The sequence below is a fragment of the Diadema antillarum genome, unplaced genomic scaffold (assembly GCF_040938485.1).
Source record: "Diadema antillarum isolate AM-2024a unplaced genomic scaffold, OU_Dant_1.0 seq00000648_RagTag, whole genome shotgun sequence".
Lineage (NCBI taxonomy): Eukaryota > Metazoa > Echinodermata > Echinoidea > Diadematoida > Diadematidae > Diadema > Diadema antillarum.
Window position 1 is genome coordinate 311,992 of NW_027271562.1, and position 20,509 is coordinate 332,500.

The following is a 20,509-nucleotide window of genomic DNA, read 5'->3' on the forward strand; positions in this document are numbered from 1 at the left end:
GATCAGATGACCAGCTCGAAACTGGAAAGAGTCTGTAAAAAAATCAGACGTGTTTGATTCTCTCAAAGTTCCCCACAGACTCGGCTACATTTACTGTATATTGTGTGATATATTTTTTTCTGCTAATCGACTATTTTCTCGAAGTATCTGCTGACTTTTACCCACAACAGCATTTCAAAGAGACAGAGAAACCTTGACAAAAGAATTATGGGTACCTTATTATCAAGTTCTCCACGACAGATGGATTTGATTTTGTCAGGTGAAAAAGCTGAAAGGTACCAACCCTTGAAAAGGTCAGTAGAGTTCATGAGTATCCACTTGTCACCTGACAAGTTCATTAGTCAATTGATCAAGCATGTTTCACATTCTAAAACTAAATTGCACAAAACATAGAGTAATAGAGAAACAAATTTTGTGGGCCTTGTACATATACTGAGTTGACAATACTGAAAATGATTTTGAGGGCATTCAGCATCAATACAGCACCTGAAAATGGTATGGGTAGACTTGGGAGCAGACACACATACAAGGATTTTTAACAAAAATATTTTCACACAGAAATCAGCACATTGTGGACAATTTTACAACCCAGCCAAGGCTGAATCTTCATGAAAAAACACATGTATCTTGGCAATTTTTCCCAAGTTCTGTCCTCCCCATGCAATCTCTACAATCAATTCCATAAAGAATGGACCATTGATTTGGTTTATGATGATTCCCTTTGTACTAATTAGCTCTTTTCATTTTGTAAACACTGGCAAAGCCTAGCTGGTGGAATATCTGACATCACGCCTGAAAACTTGCATCATACCTTTATTGAAAGTTATCAAAGACTTCTTTCTTTTTCTGTGGACAGTGGACAGTATCATGAGCATGACAAGTTATTTTGCTTCTAAGTGTACTATAATTTTGTTAAAAAGATTGTCTTGTTCACGAGATTAATTGACAAAGCTGTACCGCAACTTCACAATCAATCCAATGGTAGGGAACATCCAGACAGAGACAAATGCGAGAAAGATTTAGGCAAAGACACCAGCACTACTTCACCATCTGAGTATCTGACACATACAGATTCCACTCTAGTTCAGAATAAACACACATACACACACACACACACATACGCACACACAAACATACACACAAATATTCTTGAACGAGTCTCGCATACTTATCGCCATGTTGGCGCATAATCTCCAGTGCACTGACATAATTTTGTTCCATCTTTGCCTAGCCACACAATATAAAATATACAGGGTTTCCCATCTTCAAAACAATGTAAATCAAACATTTTGCTTATTTGCCTTTCAGCAGGTACGTACTTCAAACGGTGACTAACGATGGGAGGTGAGAAAAATGAAATCCCTGATACAGTCAAGTGGCAAGTTACCGACAACTTCGTGACTCCCCCATTTTCACTCAAACATTCCTTGACGTAACAAACAGTAGCTGATCTATCACTTTTTTTTACTACATCTAAAAAGAAAGTGTCTATCCAATAAGTCGGTTGACCATCACGTGACATTCATTTAAAAATACCATCGCATGCTCTGGCTGTCGGCCATGCAATTTTGTTTGCACAAAAATGGATAGCGCATGGCTGACATCACCAATTTCCATTGACTCCTGTGTTGAACTCACGATCGACTCGAAGTTTTTGTTCCATCGCACGGCTCTGCTGTCACAATAAACAAAAACATTTGCCGTGCGCACTCAACAATTACAAGCGGGTTTACAAGCACATACTTTTGTCACTCATTTTGATAAATAGCTTCAACCGATCGGTTTCGCGTAAATATGTACGTACATGGTGACTGTTACTCTGCGGCTACTCATTCATCTTTTGTGGAAAATGGATGCCATTTCTGTGCTAAACTCAAGAATCTGTGTGGATCACATCTGTTGACGTTCCAGGTGTTGTATAAAACAAATAGTGTATGGTCTTTACTCGTACAAAGGAACAAGATTTTGCACTCAGTGAAAGATGAGGGACACTATTCAACTCAGCTTCGCCTCGTTGAATCGAGCACCTCAATCTTTCACCTGGTGCAAAATCTTGTACTGCTGCACTCGTGACCATTCACTATTTGTATATGAATGAATAAAGACATTTCTAAACAATAAATGATTATAAAGATGAAACACAGAAAGATGGGTTGCCCTTCTTTTAGATCAGATATCTTCAGCATGAAGTGTATTCTCTCCCATACATGCTTTAAATAAAGTTTGCATGTCTCCACCAGCATATAAAACCCAAATGCCTGAAGTAGCATGTATTTCATCACACTGAAAACTGCCAAAAGCAGTGACGAAGGAAATATTCAACCAATGCCAAATTCAAATCCTTCTTAAACGGATCTTATCAAATGGGTAAACCCTGCCTACACAATACAATAACAATTATTTTGTTTGACACTGTAATTTATCCAATAAATAAAGATTCTGGCATTCTGGTCTATTCACATCTGATTTATTCAAGCCTTTCTGAAACACAAACTAAGAAAGTACTGCATAGAGTACTATGATATCTGGTAAATTTTTGAAAAAAAAAACCATTGGTTTTAATTTTGTCTGATGAACATTAGAAGTAAACTGAAAAATATGATGACTTATTCTTCTTTTAAAATGTCATTAAAAGTGAGTCTGCATTGTCTCTGGGGAAAAATGCTGCTATTCTCCCAATTAGACTCATTTTTTTTTTTTCAACTGATAGCACAGATTTAAATCATGCCAGAGATGGGTGGTTTAGCCTGCAGTTCTGAATCTATTGCTGTAATGGGAAGAATTTTCTTCCAGTTTGTGAACAACCCCAATTATCAAGATATAGTCACATCTGAAATTATGTGACAAAGCTTTTCTCACTCAAATAGTTGACACTTAAGCCTTCCTTATAAAGGTTAAGACCCACTTAAAGCTAGGTTTGATCTGCACTAAAATTTGGATAAAAACAAAACAAATCACAAAAGATCAAAACACAACCTACAATTGCCAATTCCTGCATTATTCCGTGGCTGGAGTAAATATGTTATATTTTTTCTTTCTTATTCCCTTTACAATTATAAAATACATGTAAATTCTTGAAAAAGAAAATATTGATTTAATTTTGTAAGGATTTGTCTGGCATTAAGGCTGTAGGTTTTCATGCAAACAATTTGCTGTTTGGCATCATGGTCAGATGTAAAGTTGATGAATGCCCAAAATGAGTGGGTGACTGTGTAGTGTCATAAGATAATGCAGGAAGAATTCATAGACTTAGTTCTATCCTATACGCTCTGCAAATATGGCTTGCCAAATGGCGATATTGCTTGAAATCTTTACACAGTAGACTGAAAAGAGCTGAACCAAAGCTGAAGATCTGCAGGGACGGACTGCCCCCAGCTTGAGCATATTGTGCTGGGAGCGTCTCTCGTATGAAGTAACGGGGAAATTCTATTCAGGCGCTGTCCGCCCAACCTGGATGGAATACCTGAATGCCCATGAAAGATTCTAATGCCCCCGACTGCTGATGATGCAAGAATGATAAAAGATGGATCCATTTGATCTCCTAGGCAAGACGGACAGTATTCTGCTACATGATAGGAAGGCTAGACAAAGGGGGTCGGGGTCATGTTCTCAGCAACACCATAGTCACAAGTCCTGCAATAGGAGAAAATAAATGGAGGAAACACATAAAATAAGAGATATTATGTTTAAAAATCATGTGGTTTCATTCTGTTTTCAACAGTTTACACAGGTCACCAACACAGTGTGGTGATTTGGCTCAGCTGGTAGCATATCTCCCTCCGAACACAACGGATTCGAGTTCGATTTCCGAGTCTAACTGAGCAATATTGTGTGTAATCACACCATCACATCTTATAAAAGGAAAAATCACTGTGTCCCTGGGATAGGACATAAAATGGATTTTTGACATAGGGATAGGACATAAAATGGAGATGTTGTGTGTAATCACACCATCCCAAGAGGAACTAGAAATGTTGCTATGGCGACTGGTATGCCTCCGCCATAATGCACGATTCTCCCAATAGGAGTATAGAATAATGTCTTCACAATGTGTGATGACAGTTTCACAGAATTTGCAAAATATTGAAAAGACAGGCTTGTCAGAAATGTCTTGAATGTTCACTTTCCTTGAACTAGGTTTGCTATAATTGTCTGAGAGTGCAGGTACATGTATATGGGGATTTGAGGATTTTTTACTTGACTTTTGACAGACCCTTTTATAAGTTTATAAATGGGCAATTCCGCAGTTAGGTGGACATGACATGGATAAAAGAAATGTGCCTCTTTATCTTACTCTTTAATCTAGGTATCAACTACTGCCATGGATGTTCACCAATCATTAAGGTCTTTCAAATTCAGTAGATTTTATCTTTCGTATTGATTGATTTCGCGAGATCTAAAACCATCATTTAAAATGTACATGTGGGACTGGGGATGCTGAAATTCACTTAAATGCAAATTACCGTGGGTTCCTTTGAAATTTTTTCCTCAAAGTTTTGCTAAAGGGTAAAAGATAAATACATTTAAATACTCCAGAAGTCATGTGACATTTTGTCAATTACAAAAGGGTGAAATGACCTGTGGAATTACTCCGGACAAATGTAACGTTACTAACCGTAACGTTACTAACCATGCTTTTGGGGGTCTAGCTAAGAAATTATTGGTCGAACTGCTAAAAAACATTGTGTGAACATTTGTCATGATGCAATAATTGAAATTAATGCAACACTTTGTTTGAAGTAACTTGAATTTTTGCACACTTTTTGTTGCAAGACATTGATTTTTTTGTCATGTCCTTTTTTTCGTAACGTTACTAACCAGCCCTTTAAGTTGCCATAGCAATGCTATTATTTATTGGATTGTATTCATTCTTTTCTGTATCATAAACCTGGGAATGATGAACATGTTTTTGACATAATTTTGGCTTTAAATGAATAAATGGTAATTTAGTAGTAAAAACAAATATCTAAATTTGTTCAAATGTAACGTTACTAACCGCGGAATTGCCCAAATGCATTGAGTAATTCTCAAAGTATGAAGAAAAATTGCAATTACAGTATAAAATAGTGGTTTTTTTTTTTTGCATTTTAGCCTGGCCTTTAACCCTTAACCTTTGACCTTCTGGCAGGAAACTTCCCAGAGAATCTCCATTGGGTAATACGTGTATATATTAAGTTTTAAAAATAATCCTGCAAGCATTGCATACTAGTATATGAGGGAAATAGTGAAATTTTGAGGAGTTGACCTTGACCTTTGACCCCCTGACTATAGACCCATGACCCCTAATAAATTCCCCTAGATAATCCCTGCCAGTCAGTACATGCGTATGTACCAAGTTCCATGAAGATACATTGAACCATTTGCAAGAAAAGTGAAATTGTAACATTTTCACCTGACCTTTGACCTTTTGACCTTATGACATGAAACTCTCTCTGGAGAATCTTTACGCAGTAGTACATGTCTACACTAAGTTTCATGAAAATACCTGCGGGCATTGCATAGATATGGGGGAAATAGCAACATGTATAGCATTTGAACGTGACCTTTTGACCTTTAACCTCTTGCCAATTTCACTAAAAAACGACTCGACTAATTGCCCCATCATACATCATTCTTCACACCAAATTTGGCGAAAGTTGCTTCATCCAGTTTTGAGTTATCACGTAAACAGATGAACTTTAGGATTCGACCTTGATCTTTGACCTTTGACCTCAGTCCGATTTCACTCAAAAACTAATCAAGTACTTGTTCCATCATACATCATCCTCAAAGTTTGTTGAAATTTGCTTGATCCAGTCTTGAGTTATTGCGTAAACGGATAAATTTCATGATTTGACCTTGACCTTTGACCTTTAGCCGATTTCACCCAAAATCTAATCAAGTAATTGCCCTATCATACTTTATACTTGGACCAAGTTTAGTAAAATTCCTGTCAATATTACTCAAGTTATCGCGTCAACGAATGCGGACGGACGTACGGACATACGTACCAACGGACGTACGTACGGGAGGACAACCTGAAAACATAATGCCTCCAGCACCACTTCGTGGTGGAGGAATAAAAATCACTGTGTCCCTGGGATAGGACATAAAATGGAGTTCCCATGTATGAGAGAGTAACAACTCTTGCACCTAAAATATTCCACTTTATTTATTCAGAGCAAAGAGCAGGGTGCTAACCCCGTGAAGTGGCCACCAACCTACCTACCCACACAAAAAACAATGCACTTATCTTCAAGCATGAAGCCTGGATATTTTATGGAAGTAGAAGAAGAAGAAGAGAACACTCTCACCTAGAATGTATGCTGCGATGAGCTTCTGGTTGACAGTGAGGTGCATGTAGTCTGGAAGACGAGAATCCTTCTCTCCTTGAGTTGGCAACATCAGGGCCACGACGCAGAGTACGGCCACCAGCACCACAGTGGCCCCTGGGCCAGCACGTCCTCGGTTGGCTGGAGGGTCATCGGTCAAGGAACAATACAATGTATAAATAGAGTACTTGGAGTACTCTTCACATAATGTATTCTAGGATTCCATGCATACAATGAAATTTCATTTAAGTCAAGAGTGTGGGTACTGAAATGACATCAAAAAGATAGATTATATGGGTGAGATATATATTGAAGATACATTAACACTGAATTTTACCTCAAAGACTACCTAGCCATCAGAACGTTTTGTTGTTGTTGTTTTTCTATTTGTGTATGTTTCGCTTTTTAATCTATTCAGATACATTCAGGCAAACAACTGCATGTACACATTTTGGGTGCAGCAACAACAACAACAAAATACTGAATCATAGATGGACTAGAATACTACCACTCCATCCATAAGTGCCTGATTGTACATCGAAAACAAAAGCAAAAACATAAAACCATGCAACTCATAGCAGGCAAACATCTCATCACAGTTGGATATTTGTAAGTCTCATCAACGTCTACATTACTAAAGTAAGCAGTAGACAAACAAGTCCTGCATACCATTGGCAAACACCAAGTTTGATGACGATGGTAAAGAGGTCTGCGAGCCTGTCTCGTCGGGATCTTGGTCACCACCACGTCCCTTAGCAGTGGGTAAGAAGACGGCAGGGACATCCTTTCGACCTATGATCTCTCGCTGGCCGTGGCGGTAGAGGTTCAGGCGGAACTTGTCCCGCTGGCCAAACCCAGTCTGGCTCAGTTCCTTGATGCGAATCAATCTGGTATGACAGAGTGAGTGGGAGAGGATCGACCTGGGTGAGCGATCATCACTTTGCATTCCATCTTCATCTGGAGATGGTAGCCCTTTTTACAAGCCCTACTCTTTCACCCTAAATTTGGTATAAAATGTAATCTCAAAATGACACTCCATGACGTCAGCTGTAACTACTAATGCAGGTTCCACTTGGGACTTTAATGCTACTGAAGAAAAAAATAATTGAATTAGACTCAAAATTCATTTTCAATGATCAAGACTAAAATTTGCAAGGGAATTTGAAAGAGCTTGTTGTCCATGCAGTTCCACATGAAGTATGATGAGTGATACAAAGAGAGCCAACTTGTCACAACATTAGAGATATCTCTCTGTTTTGTGCTATTCTGTTGTCAGATAATAGGAAGACTTAAACTCACACATCGATGCAGCAGCCTGGTTTAACTGTGCCTTCTGGGTCAACTACGTTGTATTTCCTCGGTGCGGTACATAGTACTAGATAGAACAAAGATATTGAGAAACCATCAAGCTAGCATTTTGCAAAGGCAGCTTGCTATAATTTGAGGACATGCACACAGAGAGCAGTGGATTTGCACACACAACGAGCATAGTGAGCTCACTCCGATCCGATCACTGTGTGCGTGCGAGTCCACTGCGAGCTGTGTGCGAGTCCATTGCGAGCTGCCTTTGCAAAAGGCTACCATCAAGTCAGCATTGCTTTACATAATGATTTAAGAGTAAACTGATTGCCAAATAATATATTACAAAGTCATGAGTGTATAAAGGGCATCAGCAGAAGAAAAACACAACAGTAACATTTTTTATTGCAATGTATAAATTTCATAAAATGGACTATCTACATGTATATGACAATTTTCACTGGTGTTTATAACACTACCGATAATAATTATCTACTATCATCATCACAATCATCAACATCAGTAGTTTTCTTTGCCATCATGATTATACATAAACTTTCACATTGGACTATTATAAGGTGAGTCTTTATGTAAACCGAGTTATCACAATGGATTAATTGCATGCATACATAATATGGGCAATATCTTTACCTTTGAACCTGAACGGAAAGTCATACGGATTGTACAGAGTCAGGATTTGTTTGTGGGTGTTCCGGTTGTCAGCATAAAATGTTAGGTCAGTTGGGAAAACGAAAACTGGAATCTTTCCATCTGGAAGGTGAGGGCGCTGTTCAAAATGCATAGAAACGGCTGCAGTAGCTCTTTTCTCTCATATCACAGTGGGAGAAAAGCTGTAAAATGGGAAAGGTAGAGGAAATAACAGTCAATGTATGCAAGCATGTACATTTGTAAATATCAGATTTAAAGACGCTATCAACAGGATATCTGAAATTGTGCATGATTAAGGTACATACGTACATGTTGGTACTTACATGATGAAGTTTATGTGTGACCGCCCAGCTAAAAACCCACAAAAACTTACAGATCAGGATTATCTGAAATGGACCAAAATAGTCATTTGGATTGACCTACAATTTGCACTCAAAATTTTTAAAGTTTGTCTTTTAATACTTGGGAAAGTAATCTCTTCTCTACCTACTGTCAATATTTGATGGCTTAAAAGAAAACTGAAATCAAGATATCAGCAGTTTTTCTGGACCATATTTCTTGGGACAGGTGCTAGTTTCATTGTGATTTTCACTGATACTTCTGTACAGCATGCCTGAGTGACCCTAATCTTTAAATCCTCTTTCCTCCCTTTTCTATCGATGAAACTGTATCTCCTAACTCTCTCTTATTTCATTTACTTTTTGAATGGGATAGGATGGTCCAATTTCAACAAGTTAAATGTATATGTCATTTTAAAGCTTACAGCTTACTCGTTAAAACTGTGTAGCAAAGTGAAAACTAGGGTTACTTTTGGCCTACTTTGTGTGGGTTTTGAGCCAGGAAGGTCACTTACAATTTTTGTTTGTCAAGTAACATTACATACATTTCATTATGCAATAAGGAAATTTCTTATAATGTCCATTTCACTTTGCCTTATCATTACTTTGTAACAGAACCTGCACTTAGGTTTGAGTGTTCTACTTGTACACTTTCACTTTACAAGTTGTTCAAGCACATTGTTGGTGTTGAAAGGAAAGTCAAAGAAACTGTGATTCTGTAATTCGTTTGATTCATTATTCTTTGCTGTAAATGGCATTTATTTTTTACCAAGAAATACTGATTGAAAAAAACAACAACGACAACAACTAACAACCCCCTAAAATACAGTAAATGATAATCAGCTTTCTTTTAATGCAGGAATATGAAAACAATACCTCACTGAAATTCTAAGCAAGTCTGTACAAGTGTGAAAGAAAAATTATGACATATTTAACGTCTGCGAGCGAGGTATCCCCATTGGCATTAGGTGGGTACAGTGAGAGAGCTAGTGTATTTCTGTCATGTTTTTGTGACTTTATATCCGCAATGCTCATGATAAACTCCATTTGGTATGATCAGCAGGGTTCGAAATTGGCGATGGTCCGCTGGCCATTGGCCACCCAAAATCATGTCGGACTAGCTAAAAATCATAAAATTCTGAAGTAACTAGTCCGTCTGGCTAGCCAAAATATTGCTTCAGTGTCAAAATTGATTCTAAGTAGTCCGCCTGGCTAGTTAAAAAAAAAGTTAAGTGCGACCCCTGATCAGTTGTCATGATTGATAAAGTGTACACCAGTTGTAAGTATCTAACGTTATAGTAGACAATGTCAATAGATTAATCAATGTGATGTTACTGAGAGTCGAGATTCACCCTAATAAACAGCAAGATATGTGCAAATATTTGCAACTGCTTTGCGTTGTAAACATAGACAGTCTATTCCCTTTAAAACGACTTTTATTGCGGTAAAATCCAACACCCACCAAGGATGAAGACCTCTCTTTTGAATCTTTGGCTGTTTACAATTGTAAATTAATGTAGCTATAGGGGGAGTGTAGTCTTCCTTGACTAAATCAAATCAAAATGCCCTTCATGATACAGGTCACAAGACAAGTAACTTTAAATTCCATCCACTGCACTTAGAAGCATACCACCCTTTCGAACGGGTTCTCAAACAAGCCCGAGTCATCTTTATGATTATACGGTGGGTAATGCAATGGCAACAATACGACCGACCATGACCACAGCATTGCATTAAACTTTGCCCTTGCCTTGGCTTGGAGGGAGTCGAGGCTCGAGCGTGCCGTTGCTCGCACATACATTAGTCATTACAATCTTGAGTTGGTTTCTACGGCATAATTTGAACTTACACGGATAAGAATGCACGGGACCGTTCAAAATTACCTTCGACCTCTTCCGATCCAGCTCTGCCTCTGGCTGCAATGTCCTATGAAATTTCAACGTTTGACTAAGTGAGCGATGACAAATTTTCCCCGTGTACATGCAAGCTGAGGTGTTTCAATGATTTCTCATGCATGCAGTAGTGAAAATGGGCGATCTCTTTTCCTTGGTAGGTCGAAAGTTTGGGGTACAGGACGACATACAACAACAATACACCTTCCTCTGCTGATCGAAGTGCGGGACAAAACAATAACAAAGCAAAATTGTGTAGATAGACGACTTTAGCTAGCATAACACTACGAAGCATTACGTCATCGATGGGTCAGGTAAAACGAGAGTGGGCCGACAAACATGACTAGTAAATTTTGCTGACAGAGTGATTTTAACCAACCAGTATAGGAGTAGATGTCCGGCAAGACAGTAATTGGTGCAAACTCTCCAATGGCCTTTTGTTAACCCATTTTTATATTTTGTTCGGATTAGTTTAGTAATACTAGTGTAGTTTATTTATAATTATTATTGTTATTTTTTTTTTAATCCATGCAAAAACAAACACTCCCTTATTTTTGTTGCTTGTTGTGTTTCTGGGAATTTATGCAGAGTAAAAAATGCTAACTTTGTTAATCAATCTGAATTTACCTGTAGCCCGAAAGTTTCATCAAAAGCTTGCCTTTTACATCGGCCAATAACCTGATGATTCTCATCAAATAATTTGACATTTTCTACTTTCAAATGTATGTTAATGTGATATTAACAATTCAATTTAATCATTAGAGACTTTCCTTCAGAACATGAAAAATCCAGCCACTATTTCTCAACCTATTTGGCGTTATGGTGTTGAATATATCACATTTGGCCTGGCATAATGTATATGTGTATAATTACACACACACACACACACTCAGCAAACAAAAAGAAAGTAAACACTTTTTCCAGCATATATTTTTCATAAAAGATTTTGATCAAAATCATTGTGTTATACACCATATTAAAGATTATCTAATTGGCTATCAATCTGGTAGGTTAATACAAAGGGAAATTTCATGCATGAGTAAACACTTTTTTTTCTTTCAAAACAACAAAGTAAAAATGGCAAAAATTGACATCTTGTCATCTATTTGCAAACACCCTTCAAGATAGTAATGATAACAAAAGACCAATTTAACATAATGAGACACATGAATGAAAAAGCAAAAATAAGTTTTCATCCCCATGTATCGCTTTATATCCTCAAACACAAAGTGGGATACTAAATGGGAAAAATAAGAGTTTTCTGTTGCATCTAACTTGAAAAGACACAAGGAGTGAGCCGTCAAGGAGATAAAATGGACAGACTTTCTTTATTTCATTCTTTCGATTTAGGAATTTAAGAATTCATTAGGCAAATTCAAAAACCAAATATCATTTCCAAATTTCTTAATTTGAAAAAAAAAATGAAATTTCTACTTTTTTTTTAAATATTACCTATTTCATGCCATTTGAATTTGCATTAGACAGAGGATTCTTAATTTTCTCAATTATTTTTCACCTTTCTTCATCTTTGTGGGCTACAAAGTCATTATAGAGATCATAGGATGATTTTTTTTAACTTGATTTGCATTTGTTGTTGTTTTGGATTGTCTTTTGTTGTCATTGTTACATGGAAGAGCACATACGCATGAATGAGAACTTCTTCATTTTTGCAATTTTCACTTTTGTGCCTTGGAAGAGAAAAACAAATGTGATCACTCATGCGTAAAGTTTACCTTCTTATTGACCTACCAGGTTGATAGCCAATTAAATTACCTTTCATATGGTATATAATACATCAACTTTTAGCCAAATATTCTATGAGAAATATAGACTTGAAAAAATGTCAACTTTCTTTTTTGCAGAGTGTATATATATATATATATATATATATATATATATATATATAGTGTGTGTGTGTGTGTGTGTGTGTGTGTGTCATCGTCATCATCATCAGGCAAGATGCAATAAGATATCAGACCACCACTACTTTAGCGAACCATACAAACACCACCACCATCATTAGTGTCATCATCATCACTACTCACATGATCATCAGCATAATTCTCATCAATGCCATCTCTATCTTGATGATCAAATCTCTAACCAGCATTAGTATTAATCAGCAGTTTCAAACAGGTGCTGTTCGTTATTCCGAAGGTTCGTTAATCCGAAACACACAAATTTCCTATACCTAGAGGTTCATTAATCTGAAAATGAAAAAGGGTTTGTTAATGCGAACATTTGTGGCATTATTCCAAAAGGTTGTTATTCCGAGGTTCATTATAAATCCAAAAATGAAATAGGGTTCCCTATTCCAAAGGTTCATTTATCTGAAAATGAAATAGGGTTCGTTATTCCGAAGGTTTGTTAATCTGAAAATGAAATAGGGTTCATTATTCCAAAGGTTCGTTGATCTGATTATGAAACAGGGTCTGTAACGAACCTTCCGAATACGAGCCTTATTTCATTTTTGGATTAACGAACCTTTGGTATAACAAACTTCATTTCATTTTCAGATTAACGAAACTTCGGAATAATAAACCTTATTTCATTTTCGGATTAACGAACCTTCGGAATAGCGAATCTTCAGAATAACAAACCTTCGGAAAAACAAACCTTTGGAATAAAGATCCTTCGGAATAAAGATCCTTCAGAATAACAAACTGTAACCTTTTTTAACCAACAATAAAAATTCTACCATCATTAATACAATCATTATCATCATCATCATCAATGGCAGGAACATTATGCATATCAAATTCATCAAAATCAAGATCATTACCATTAGTATTATCAACAATGGAGTCACAATTATTTAACACAACCATAAATATTCTAGTCACCGTGGCAACCCACATGTGGCTCATTGCTGTGATTATTTCATCAGAACGCTCATCCAAATCACTAAAAAACAAACAAACAAATAAACAAACAGTAAAATTGGCATACCATTTGCAAGTCATTATTTAATGATTATTCATAAATAGCTAAAATTACACTCAAGTCAATAAACTGACTGTATCTACTAATCCAAACAAGTGTTCATCCTCAGCTACAAGAATGTCACACTCCTTCATCAGTTCAATTTCATAAAATTCATCTACATCTTGACCATATATGCACTGGTCTAGTGGTCTGAACAGGAGTTGAATTTCAATATGATTTTATGACCTAACAATTCACAGTTTAGTTGCAAGTTTATCCAGAAGTAACACACACACACACTCACACACACACACACACACACACACACACACACACACACACACACACAATCTTAATGTGTTGAATCTCTTGATGGTACCCGATATACACACAGCATGAGTAACATTGTATACATTTAAGTACACATACCCAATATTTAATACATAAAATGTATACTTCCAAATAACTTCTACGAAGGCTCTCTAAATGGCCCAAAGGTCACATAGGGACAAAGTTTACTTTTTCCACAAGCACTGAAATCATCACCTGATTTTCATTCAAGATACTTGTCAAATGAGATCATTGACCCATTACAGAACACTTATGCTCAAAGACTTGAGAACATTAGATTAATTATGAATATCATTAATCACATTAATCAAATATATCCTCCAAAACAAAAACAAACAAACACGAAACCACAAGGAGCCACTTCTTTGAGGTGAGAAAGAGCTTGACGCATAAATAATGTATTGCAAGTCTGACACTATGCTACATACACAAGAAGTTATCAAAAATACAAACAGTGACAAATATTAAAATGGATATATATCAAATAGTCATCTCTATGAATAACGATTATCATAACATTCACAGCAAAATAAAATGTCATAATCTGAATAGATAATTTGGGCAAATAATGAACACAGGAATACATGTATCATTACCAGTGTATTTGACAGTCTGACACCTCTCAATTGTACATCTACCCATCTTCTTCAATCAGTAAGCTTAACTAAAATTCTGGCAAGTAATCAATGTACATTTCAACATGCAAACTTGCTGTTAACACAAATCAATCTCTATACAATCAAAATCACCTATTTCAAGAGCTTTACATATTCATTGCAAAAAAAGAAACTACATTCTTCTGTTCAGTCATAGAAATATTTCAATGCTAAATGTGAAAATGTTATGCTACTTAATTATTGATATTTGACACTATAAAATCATAAAATTATGAACAGCAAGATGAACAGCTGCTTATGTTATGTACATACTCATCCATTTATAAAAGCTTTATTCAGTCATTCTGCAAATTCTTGAATAAGTGAATTTATCAGATTCATTAAATTGAAAAAAAATGCATGAATGACAAAATGTACGTTCTAAGATGAAGAATATTTCACATAAATCAATCACTCATAACTGACAAATTTGTCCTCTCAGTTTTACAAGTCCTAGAAATGCCCAATTAATGTACTGCTTTTCTGATTCTGAAAACTTTGTGCAAAAATGTTGGACCACTTCTTTCTGACAACTAACAGAAAACTGCATTCATGAGAGGAAAGCAAATGAATTACTACAAACATGGATATATTTGCACCACATTAAAGGGTGTGTACAGTTCTGGTCGAGGTGAAGATTTAGCTTTTAACGTTTTGTGAGATATTCAGAAACCACTCTATGAGATGTCAAAGAGCATGCAGTTCTAAGGGGTATCAAAAGTTTATTCGATGAAAATCGGTTTTGAAATGGCTGAGATATCCAAAAACAAAGTGAAACAAAGAGATACCAATAAAGTTGGGGCATGTCGCCTTTTATTATTAGCACTTTTTGGGATATCTCAGCCATTTGAAAACCAATTTTCATCAAATAAACGTTGAATCCTTCTTAAAACTACATGCTCTTGCATATTTCATAAGAGGCTTTTCATTATCTCACTTAGGAATGTTCAAAACATGAATCCCTACCTCAACCAGTACTGTACAGTCCCTTTAAATTTTTCATGCCTTTTTTTTTTGGCTAGCCGGAATTCTATAACCTGCAAAAGTGTCTTCACAACTTTCTCTGCGCATTTTGAATGGGTTAAATCGTACACTTTGTCAGTCATGCCTCCCTGGTTATACTTGAGCATGTGTGTGTGTGCGCATGAGTGCATGTGTGTGTGCTAGTAGTGTCTGTGGAGGCCATAATTGTACAGTCAAATGGATTGAGCAGCATGTCAAGTTTCATGCATATTTCCTTTTTGTGTATGAATTGGATGAAAACATACAAGCAAGCAACTGCGCATACAGCTCAAATAAAAAAACAATAACCTGCAAATGTGTTTTTGAGCTGCTCAGCGTGAAAAATCAATTGCACAAAAATATTAACGGTTACAGTATTTTTTAATCATGCAGCATCTGTGAATCTTGAAATTGTGCATAGCATAACTAAGTAGTCCCTACAAGAACAGTGAACCAGATTTACACAGAACATTATGATAAACTGTCGATGAAACCCTGAAAGAAATACTCAAGATGTGAAGCCTCTGAAACCTAGGAAGATCACATTAGTTGATATTCAGCAAATAGTATCAGTGCATAATAAGAAGCAGTGAGGAAGCACAAAACATCAAATTGTTTCTCAATAAATTATATGTACCAATTCTTGTTCCACTTTCTAATATCTGTGTGCACTACACCTAGTGCACCAATGTATGTGCACTAAACAATATGTACAGTATGTACATTACAGTGTAGGCCTATACCTTTATAATGTGAGCATGTGTGTACACTACATCAAGTATATATTGGGTCATGACGTGAGAAAAAGGCCCTTAGCGCTGTCGCGCACAAATGCCATAAAACAACATGGAAGTTTGACAAACCAATGTACGCGCAAATCAATCAGCTAGCTAGCTACAAATGAATAGATGCATTAAAATGTAGCAGGATTTGAACAAAACATGTTTTTTTCTAATGTCATAAAGGGATATTTAGGAGTGGAATTTCAGAAAAGGGTTTGCATATCTATAGGTCAGACTTAATTCTAAAATGTGGTGATGAAAACTCATTTTTATTATTTTTATATAATATAATATAATATATTATAATATATATAACACATACATAAATAGATAGTGCACTATACAATGTGTATATTAATGTGCATTAAACAATGTATACACAACATGCACACCATAGTACACAGTGTGTACTGTATTCGCAAGTTGTCTGAATCCACTTTAAGTTTTATGATGAATCTTCATACTATATAGTATTCAAATTTCACAAACATGTTGGACACCATAACCAAGTGGTCTGATATTGACTTGTATGCAGAATTGTTGTTTCTAGACGGTCCTTGTCACACAGATTACACAAGCTGTACGTTGCTACAGGTAGGTAAGGCAAGCCTTATACAAAATTCCGGAGCCATCTAGATTAACATCTATAAAGGAAGAATGCATACATTGTAGCAATATGACAGAATTCTATCTTTTGCAGATGGAGGCACTTATGTAGAAGAATTCATGCACTACTATAGTCATGCCTTCTTGAAAGAAATTAATCATCTAATGCAAAATTGCATTTTTGCACTGGCAACAATGTCACTGTACTATTACATGTACTACTACTCTAACTATCTACTACTACTACTACTACTATTACTACCACTACTACTACTATTACTACTTCTACTACATCTATTACTACTACTACTACTACTACTGCTGCTGCTGCTGCTGCTGCTACTGCTACTACTACCTCTACCACTACTGACAAGACTGACTGTGCTGAGGGGTTCCTCATATTAGTATGAAACATCAAAATATGAAAACAAAAATGGCAATATTTAATATTGGGAGACAGGAACAAAAGTTTGTGTTATATGAGCAATAGGCACTGTTTTGTGTGTGTTATGATTTCCAACATTGTCTACTGTAAAAGTGGATATTTTCCCGCGATTAATTTTTCGCGCTTGGCCGGATCAGAAGAGTTTCGCGTGCTTTTAATTCCGCGGAATCAAGACATCTCGCAAAGGAACATATGGCAAGCAAAATTATTTGCGTGCTTTTATTTTCGTGCTAGTTTCTGGTTGCGCGAAATGCGCAAAAAATTCAACACCACGAAAATTTCCACTTTTACAGTATTCGAAAAGAGTGGCCAAAAATTTGTAAATTTTGGGGAAGTCTATGCTGATATATCAAGGGGAGATAAAAGTTTGGTTGCAGCCAACAGCCCAAGGGTGACCACACTGGTGACCTGCAGATGGACAAACTAGTAATAACATCACATTTGTCCTGCACAAATCCTGTGACAGAACATGAAAAGCAGTACACGCACACAAAAAAAGAAACACTGCATAATTCCAAAATAGTTACTTTGGCAGAATGTATAGTTCATGGCATAAATATGTAATGTATAGAATGATAGTTTGGCAGAATATGAAATCCATAGCATAACTTAACCCTGCATGGTGTGATCCTGATGTAACATAAGTTTATTGATAGGATGTTCCCCTGAGATAGGAGCTAGTATAGTACGTTACTGTACAGTCTTGAACAAAGAACATCGACAACAGAATGAAGGTTAGACCTTGCACACCTACAGTGCTGATCGCGTCAAACTTACCTACGTGTCTTGTCTAAGATTTTTTTTTTACTTCGTACGAAACCCTCTCTTCGTAAGGCGGCCGTACGAACGTCGTACAAACATCGTAAGAACTACGCAGATTTTGCAGGGTCGAGAGATAATTCTAGAAGCCTTAAATTCTTATGATGACTGTAAGAACGCCTTAAGTCATTCATAGAGGGCTCTTACATCTTTCGTAAGAATGCCTTACGAATGGAGATTCGTAAGGCGTTCTTACAAACAAATCTTCGAGTTTGTAAGGCGTTCGTAAGGGACTCGTAAGGCATAGGTACACAATTTGTGCAACTATTGAGTTTTAGGGGTTATAAAACCAAACACGCAAAGTTCAAATCCTCACTCTGTTCTAGGTGTTCGACCAGAAAGCATCTCTGTTAAATATGGGACGAAAAGGGAAGGCAATCAAAGGGAAAAGGGGGAAGGGGGAAGAAAAGAAAGGTGGGAGATGAGGAGGAAGGAGTGAGAGATGCAGTTGCAGTCTCCTTGGCACTACTGCCATCTTGAAGTATAAAACTTTCAACTGTTACAGAATTTTCGACAATACACGGCAGCGTCTTTTTAACAACCCGACAAAATATACCATAAAAAATTGTAAAATCTTCTTACAAATGACTTGAGAGTGCCGTGAGTTGCACATATGATCATCTTATGACAAAAAGAAATCATAAGATGGCCGTAAGTCTTACGAAAGAATAACTCAAGGCATTCTTACGAAAAACGTACAAATTCTAAGGCCATTGTATAACTGAAAATCATTTTGTTTCTCTCAAAGGTCTTAAGTTGTCATTGCTTATTAAACAGGGTTTGTATGAAATTCATAAGAAGGCCGTAAGAATCTGTGCCCCATCTACAAATCTCTACGAACTCCAGAATTCGTACGAACAGTGACATTCGTACGAACCTTTGTGACTGTAGCTTAAGCAAGCATAGCCTAATAAGGAAATTAATTTTTCTTGTTCTTTTTTTTTTGGAGGGGGGGGGGGGGGGAGGGGTTTAACCTAATTTTTAACCAAACATTTTGAAATTCAATTTTTAAATTATTTTTTACTTGGACAGATTTCCCTTCAGCTGTCCGTAAGTGCTTGCAGTATGGTTAGTTAACATGAGACGGGTCAAGTGGGTGCCAAGTCGCACGTCAGTCCTGTGCTCAGACCACTTTGAAGAAGAATGCTTTGACCGCTCTGGCCTAATAACTCGCTTGAAAGAAGATGCAGTTCCATCTATTTTCAAGTTTCCCAGCCATCTGCAGAAGGCATTACATCTTCATATATACATCTTCATACATCTCCCCGACCCATGACCCTACATGCTATCAAAATACCTAGGGACCGTTTCATGAAAGTCTTAAGAGAGACTTTCTCTCTCCTAAGACACACTTGGGAGAGACTTTGCTAAAAACCATTTCATGAAAAAGCCATTGCATAAAGCTATCACATAAAATCAGACTTAGGAGAGACTTTTTCTAGAAACCATTTTATGAACAAAGCTATCACATAAAGTCTCTCCTAACTTGCAACGCTATCACATAAATCTAGGAGTGGTCAGGAGCACTTCTAAGTGTATGTGATAGCTTTGTATTAAGAGACTTGCCATTGCTAGGGCAACAGTAAAAGGAACAAAGATGGCTGCGTTTTTACTGTTACAAGAGCAAGAGGCTGCCAGGAGAAATTTAAGAAGGCAGCGGGTGTTTCGAGATAGAACAAATCCGCTCGATTCTTGCAATGACAATGAAATGATGAAAAACTACAGGTTCAGTAGACAAGGGGTATTTTGAATCATTGAAACTGTCTAAGATAACTTAAGGAAGCCAACCAAATGATCACACACAGTGGACCCAAGCATCCAAGTGCTATGCGCCATTGGCTACTATGCCAAGAGGGAATTGCTGTCCGCTAGGGCAGGATTTGTCTGGGTCCACCCGGGGTAGGTCACATACTACAGCAGCTGTCAGTGCTAAACCCCCTACACCTAGGGCAGTAGGCCTACCTAGTAGATCTACATATTCCTCATTTGATGACATGCTTTATGACGAGGATGCTCATTTTGAGCCACTATATGATTGGGAGGAGGAAAGTTTGTCTGAACACACAGTATGCACAGCATAAAATGATACTGCTTCTTACGCACTTGGCAGTCCAGAAGATGCATGGTGATAATACAATGCTAGACCCAGACATAGGCCTAGATCATAGGTTTGACAAACAGCATGATTCTCAGACTCATAGTCATAATACGACTGCGGACGCAGAAGTAGACGTAGATGTACAAACGTAACATTCTTAAAACTATTCTGGATTCCAGACCATCTGCTTGAAGTGACTTCCCTAAATTTTAACGCCCTCTGACAACAAAAGCAGTTAGCATGTTACAGCTACGTCCTACTCCCTGCTCACGTAGGTCTGAAAACACAAGATGAAAAGATGAAATTTGTGTTTGGT

The 20,509-nt window shown here is 36.9% G+C and overlaps 1 protein-coding gene across 1 annotated transcript; it reads right to left on the reverse strand.

Annotated features, from left to right (window-relative positions):
* Positions 1 to 3,455: 3,455 nt before the first annotated feature.
* LOC139736459 (motile sperm domain-containing protein 1-like) lies at positions 3,456 to 8,428 on the reverse strand. Its single transcript, XM_071647210.1, has 5 exons — positions 8,262 to 8,428; positions 7,611 to 7,686; positions 6,981 to 7,198; positions 6,294 to 6,452; positions 3,456 to 3,633 (listed from the first exon to the last, which is right to left on the reverse strand). The coding sequence occupies exons 1-5, from the start codon at positions 8,410 to 8,412 to the stop codon at positions 3,602 to 3,604; spliced, it is 636 nt and encodes a 211-aa protein (XP_071503311.1). The 5' UTR covers positions 8,413 to 8,428; the 3' UTR covers positions 3,456 to 3,601.
* Between the last annotated feature and the right edge of the window lie 12,081 nt (positions 8,429 to 20,509).